Source organism: Coptis chinensis, chromosome 2 (genome assembly GCF_015680905.1).
Source record: "Coptis chinensis isolate HL-2020 chromosome 2, ASM1568090v1, whole genome shotgun sequence".
Taxonomy (NCBI): Eukaryota; Viridiplantae; Streptophyta; class Magnoliopsida; order Ranunculales; family Ranunculaceae; genus Coptis; species Coptis chinensis.
In genome coordinates, this window is record NC_141457.1 from 106982250 (window position 1) to 106989240 (window position 6991).

At 38.2% G+C, this 6991-nt stretch overlaps 1 protein-coding gene across 1 annotated transcript; it reads left to right on the forward strand.

The window, feature by feature from the left end:
- Nucleotides 1-640: 640 nt before the first annotated feature.
- LOC147520194 (mechanosensitive ion channel protein 6-like) lies at nt 641-5820 on the forward strand. Its single transcript, XM_086591701.1, has 5 exons — nt 641-2805; nt 3730-3853; nt 4112-4405; nt 4486-4688; nt 5069-5820. Exons 1-5 carry the CDS (start codon nt 1010-1012, stop codon nt 5355-5357), a joined length of 2706 nt encoding a protein of 901 aa, XP_086447827.1. The 5' UTR covers nt 641-1009; the 3' UTR covers nt 5358-5820.
- The last annotated feature ends 1171 nt before the right edge of the window (nt 5821-6991 follow it).

The window sequence follows — 6991 nt, forward strand, 5'->3', positions numbered from 1 at the left end:
ATCCAACCCAAATTAATTGTTTGTTCTCTTGTCCGTCTGGCCAATCCTGTTTTTTGTGTACCAACGACGGAAGAAACAATAAACTCCTGGTCTAATGAGTACGACAGTAGTGATTTTTCATTTTTTTTCCCGATAATCACTCTGATGAATTTTTGTGTGACATTGCCACACCGAGTTTAGACGTTTAGTACTTCCAACGGATCAATGCACCATCTAGACAATTAAATTTCAAATTGGTTCACTTTTCGGGGGGACCAAGAAACCAATGACAATGACTATAACAGAATTAATTTCAAACCAAATCTTCGACTTTGAGTTCTCTTCATGCGTTAAATAAAGACGTGGACCGCCAAAACACAAATCACAACATTCCATCGCGGCGGAAAATAATATAAAAAGGTTAAGGAAGACTCTCTTTCCGCATATTTTGGTTAACTGTCACTATACACTAATACACACTAACACACCTATAGTGTCGTGGCGTTACGCGGAAATTAAAAACTGTTATATGCGCTAATCAAGATGTAGAATTCTCATGTCTCATGTTACTTTTGTACCTCCCTTGCAGACTTGCAAACTTATTACTCACCAACTCCACTTCCAGACAAAAGGAAGGAGTCTCAAACATTTCAATCTCCACAAAAAACAACTCTATTACTAAATTTACAAAACTATCCTCGTGTATTAAAGTTTACACACGCTCAAAACCTTCCCAAACAAAATAAAAATAGCATATCCATCTTTCCACTTTCGAGAGGTTTCGTATTTCAACAGTGGTACTCTTGAATCAAGAAACAAGGACTTTCTCTTTACATATTCTCGTCTCCTCTAAAATATTGGCCACCTATTCACTATTTCACTCCACCATTAGGTATCTCAGCTTTATATTTAATGCACAACAGTATCCACGCGTCCCTTTTGCAATAAAACCACGACAAAGATTCACGAGTCCCCTTGAACTACTTTACTTTTTTTTTTCCCAGCTTCAAAAGCAGCTTTTGTCTGTTCAATGGACTCACTTAAAAAATCTTTCAAACAAGTTCAAACTAAAATCTCTGGTAATGGTGTTCAACATCAACATCAAAAACTCGAATCCCAACCCATCTTATCTGATCTAGATGACCTCAAGTGCGAATCAAGTGGTCGAAGAGACATAGTTCTAAACGTCAATAGTGACGTGGAAGTAAGTAGAGAAGTTGATAATAATAATAATAATAGTGGAAGTACAATATGGAGAGGGTCAAGTTATGATTTCTGGAGTGATCATAATAATAATACAAATACAAATTCTAATGTAGTAGCTGGTAACAGTAGTAATGAGGATGGGTTTGATTTTAAGAACAACAACGTGGAAGATCCACCGTCTAAACTTATAGGGAAGTTTTTACATAGGCAAAAAGCTTCTGGGGAGATTGCATTGGATATGGACTTGGAGATGGAGGAACTAAGTGAAGGTAATAGTGGTTTGCAAGCTATTCAAGAAGTACCCTTTAGTCCAAAGGAAGCAAAGGTTTCTTTTAGAGAACAAGGTGAGAATTGGTCACCATCACCAGAAGCTGTTCATAGAAGAAGTAACGGATCAGTACCAGAAGAAGGAAGAGGAGGGGAGGTTTTGAGATGTACTTCTAATAATGCTTCGTTTAAGCGTAATTCGAATAGTTTTATGACGACGAAAACTATGAAGTCGAGGTTACTGGATCAACCGATGCATGATGAGCATGATAAAAGATCTGGTAGACCATTGAAGTCTGGTCAATTGAAGTCTGGGTTCATCGGAAGGGCTAGTGAGGAAGATGAAGATGATCCGTTCGCGGGGGAGGATTTACCGGAAGAATTTAAGAAGCACAAGTTCAATACATTAACGGTGTGTCAATGGGTGAGTCTTGTTTTGATTATTGCTGCATTTGTTTGTAGTCTTTCTATACCGTTTTTAAGTAAGAAGAAAGTATGGGATTTATCTTTGTGGAAATGGGAGCTTTTGGTATTGGTTTTGATTTGTGGGAGATTGGTATCTGGTTGGGGGATTAGGCTTGCGGTGTTTTTTATAGAGCGAAATTTTATGTTGCGAAAACGGGTTTTGTATTTCGTTTATGGAGTGAGGAAGGCTGTTCAGAATTGTTTATGGTTGGGTCTGGTTTTAATTGCTTGGCATTATGTGTTTGATGACAAAGTCCAGCATGAGATCAAGAGCAATAAATTGCCTTACACTATAACTAAGATACTCATATGTCTCTTGGTAACCACATTGGTCTGGCTTGTGAAGACACTTCTTGTTAAGGTTCTGGCATCGTCGTTTCATGTGAACACATACTTTGATCGAATTCAGGAATCATTGTTTAATCAATATGTAATTGAGACACTATCAGGCCCACCTTTAATAGAAATTCAAAGCAACCAAGAAGAGGAAGAGCAGGTCATTGCCGAGGTTCAGAAGCTTCAGAATGCAGGTGCTAATATGCCTGCTGACCTGAAGGCAACCATGAAGAGTGGAAAGCTAATTGGCAGTGGGGTAATCCCAAACAGCCCTCAGGTTAAGAGGAGCTTCAGGTCATCTGGGGGTCTTTCGAAGCAACAAGATGAAAGGATTACGATAGACCATCTTCACAGACTGAACCAGAAAAATATTTCAGCTTGGAACATGAAAAGACTAATGAAAATAGTTCGCCATGGGGTTCTAACCACGCTGGATGAGGAAATTCAGAATTCAAATCATGAAGACGAAGCAGCAATGCAGATCAGAAGTGAATGTCAGGCAAAATGTGCAGCTAAGAACATCTTTCACAATGTGGCGAAGCCTGGGTCCAAGTGAGTTTTATTCCTTTCGCCCTTATGTCTTCTTTTCCCCTGATTGTCTTTTAATTTTATCCTTTCCCATATATTTTCTTTTTACTAGTTATATACTTATATCTATATCATCAAGGTGCTAAAACTTGGTAGAGTTCCGTCTAGTTCTATTATATAGTTCATCCAGTAAGCAAACAAATTCTCTTAGTTGATGGAGAGCAAATCTACTAGGATCACCAAAAGCTAATATTGTGTTTAATACTGTACAACCGGATTGTACTTGGCAATGGATGCACAATTTTGTTTTGGTGGCGATTTTTTTGGGTGTTTTACACGTTTGTGTTTGGCCGCACTAAGTTCTCAATGAATACAGAAAGTTGGGGACGCCTTTGAGTGGAGTTTTTTCCTTATTTGTTTTGCTGGATAGATAGATATGTTAGCTGTGTTTCTTGTTTATACACCGAAGAGGTATGGTGTTTTTGTGCAAGCTTCCGCTTCACAATATTCTCAATATAGATATCTGAACCATCTTACTCAAAGGGACTATGGATATACTTAAAGAACATAAGAATAGGTCTTCCATTTAAACTTGTGAAAGTTCATATATACTAAGATTTGAACTTGTGAAAGTTCACCTATACTAAGATTTTACTTCAAATGTGGAAATGATGTTGCCTTCAAAGATGTGAAGGCTTATGCCTTTTCACTCATTGTGCTTCATCCTCCATTTGAGGTTGTTGGTCTTCTTGCTAACTCATTTTCTTCATCTGCTATGTGGGATCTAGAAATTACTGTGTAAGTTTACCATATTATAATTAGAGATTCAAAACAATTCAATATCTATAAACAGGTACACTATTTTATTATTTCACTAAAAAACAATATTATATGCTTCCTATCAATTGCCATTCTCTTAAGTTCGCATGTTCTGTCTCTTGGTGACAGGTATATCTATCTAGAGGATCTGATGCGTTTCATGAGAGAGGATGAAGCTTCAAAGACAATGAGTTTGTTTGAAGGAGCAGCAGAGACCAAGAGGGTCAAGAAAGCATCTCTTAAGAACTGGGTGGTAAAGATCTTTGACCCTGTTCTTCGTTTCAATTATACAGTTTAAATTAAAAGTCGTCGTGCCACTTGCCCAGGTTCTGGATTTGTTATCCTCCTTTGATAGATGTCATGAATTTATCACCCTGGGGGCTGGGAATTGTAAAGAAGAAGGATTTCTTGACTTCATTCTTTGTTGCAATTGTAATATGTGTTTTCAAACTTAAATTTGTGCAAAAACAAATAGGAATACAATTTAATGTGCTGCACCTTTTGATTTCAGGTTAATGCTTTCAGAGAAAGGAAAGCCCTTGCCTTGACCCTGGACGATACAAAAACAGCTGTAAACCAACTCCACCACATGGTGAACGCTGTTATGGGGATCATAATATTGGTTATTTGGCTTCTCATACTTGGAATTGCAACCACGCAGCTTCTGGTTGTTATAAGCTCACAGCTCCTTCTGGTAGCTTTCATGTTTGGAAACACCTGCAAGATGGTATTTGAAGCCATCATTTTCTTATTTGTCATGCACCCTTTCGACGTGGGTGATCGGTGTGAAATCGAAGGTGTTCAGGTAAAAACAAAGTAGACCTGAACTTGGGTGTGTGTGTGTTGGAATATTTTTTGTTCTAATATGTGATTATATTGTCTCAGATGGTAGTGGAAGAAATGAACATCTTAACTACAGTGTTTCTGAGGTTTGACAACCAGAAGATCATATACCCCAACAGTGTCCTCTCGACTAAACCTATTAGTAATTACTATCGAAGTCCAGATATGGGAGATGCAATTGACTTCTGTGTTCACATTTCTACTCCTGTGGAAAAGATTGCATTCGTGAAGCAAAGAATAATAGGGTACGTACAAAATAACATCACTTTTCTGATTCTCTCCTTAATGTTCTTGAGAGGAAAGAAAGATCGTCCTTTACTTTTTATAATTTGAAGCAAAGCATTTATATTAGATGCACTTTGTTATATGCACCAAATTAAGGTTTCCTCCGATAGAATCTCCTTGGCGGATTGATGATACTCGTACTTTTTATTTGCGTAGCAAGTAAAAAGAATGATGATTGTTGCAATGATCCAATCATCTGAGTTGATTTGACATCTGCTTAGGTGGAACCTAGTCAACAATGACACTGAATTCTAACTTTTGTGTAAGATCTAAAAGAGGAGTGGTATAATGATGACTGATTTTGATCCTGTCTTTTTTGTTTTTCTACAATCTGTTGCAGATACATTGAGAGCAAAACAGAACACTGGTATCCTGGTCCATTGGTTGTGGTGAGGGACGTGGAGGACATGAACAGGCTGAAATTATCAGTATGGCCGACACACCGAATGAATCATCAGGATATGGGACAGAGGTGGGTTAGGAGGGCTCTCCTGGTCGAGGAGATGATTAAAATCTTCAGGGACCTTGACATCGAGTATAGGATGCTGCCTCTTGATGTCAATGTGCGAAACATGCCCCCGTTGACTTCTGTCAGATTTCCATCAAATTGGATAGCTTGCACAAACTGATGGACGACCAATAATATCAGTTCTAGAGGCATGGCCATCATCTTGTAGGCCACGCTGCACATATACAAGGACGGTTCAAGAGAGTGGAGGTTTTATATCCAGGCAGTGGTGTCTAAGAGTCGAAAACCCTTGGAGATGGGTTTGATAGATTTAACAGCAAATTGTAGATCATGCACATCATGTCGGAGTACTATTTTGATATTGAGATAAGCATCATGTATCTGTACACTGTAGTTGTAACTTGTAACGTTATCGGTTTTCGTCTGGTCAGGTATCGGGTTTTTGTCTGGCCATGTATCCTACTTGATATCTGACTACAGGTCAAGAAAATTAGAAACCATGAGCGCAAGTGCGCAACTGGTAAATTCGGAGACTAGGACATAGCTATCATTTACTCAGAACAGTAGTATAGTTACGATGGGATATGGATGCAGTGAAATTGCCTTTCTTTTTCTGTTCCAAACATGAGTGACACATGCTTGTATTTCACTACTATTTACGAATTACGAGGCATTTGCATATTTGATGCTCATTTGAGGCTTTGAGCTATATGCTATGTTGCACATGAGTTCTTTGATCAGATCATCAGATCTCAACGCGTTGACTTTATGTATAGTACGTCCTCGAACATGGTCGGAACTTGGAGTACAAAATAAATGAAGAAAATTAAACAAAACGAGTGTGATACTGGTGTTTGGTTAATTTATAACAAGAGTGTGGTCTATGAATCATGAGGCAGTTTATCGAGGGGAAAAAAAAAAAAAAAAAAAATCACGAGGCTAATTAAAAATAAACCTAACATGACCCATGAGACGAAGAAGCGAAGGCCAATTAAAAATAAACCTAACATGACCCATGAGACGAAGAAGCGAAGGCCAACCAACCATACTTCTTCAATTATAAAATAAGTTTGTGGATATGAGTTGCCTACGTATCAAGTTTTTTGGGGTAAACTTGAATCAAGCCTTACGTAATTCATCTTTCTCTATTTATAGATGTTTGAGCTGACCTTCCATATCTGCTCTAGACCGTTATGAAGTGTAGATCCATCTCGTGTGCTATCTTCATGATTTGTCATTACTCTGATGTTACAAAGTTAATGTCTCTATAATTGTGGCGTTGATTGAGCTCCAAGATTGCGCTAATTGGTTTGCTTCCATAAATGGCTGTAACTGATGCTGTTGGACGACTTGGGTGTTGGGTCATGGGATACGATTTGATGGTGTAGGGACGAGTTGAAGGTGGACGACTTGGTATGTGGACACATGCACTGTAGTGTGGAACGGAGGGTACTTACACAGCCCCCTTTATTTTTTATTCGTTATTTGGACAACTGTTGCATGGAAAAAGAACGGTTAAAAAGTAAAGTTTGAAAGCACGTCGACAGATGTTTGTTTTGAATTTAGGTTTTGGGAAATGTGCGGAAAATGTTGGGTTGAATTCGTGGGCCCGAAATTACGGTGATTTGTGGCAAGTAATGATTTAGGTGTTTGGGAACATGAAACGTTTTTGTAGTCTCTCGAGGTTTTCGTAGCTGAAGGGTTTTGACTAGTTAATGACTTCTTTTTCTCATTTCTCCATCTAGTAAACCAGAGCGAAAGAAAAAAAAAAGAAAAAAAAGGAGAAAAACTTTT

What these genes read in the sequence shown, in the direction of transcription:
- LOC147520194 (XM_086591701.1), top strand. Translation starts at nt 1,010, where the DNA reads ATGGACTCACTTAAAAAATCTTTCAAACAAGTTCAAACTAAAATCTCT. An exon ending in CATCTCTTAAGAACTGGGTG is followed by an intron (nt 3,854 to 4,111) that starts GTAAAGATCTTT and finishes TTTTGATTTCAG; the next exon opens with GTTAATGCTTTCAGAGAAAG. An exon ending in GTGAAATCGAAGGTGTTCAG is followed by an intron (nt 4,406 to 4,485) that starts GTAAAAACAAAG and finishes ATATTGTCTCAG; the next exon opens with ATGGTAGTGGAAGAAATGAA.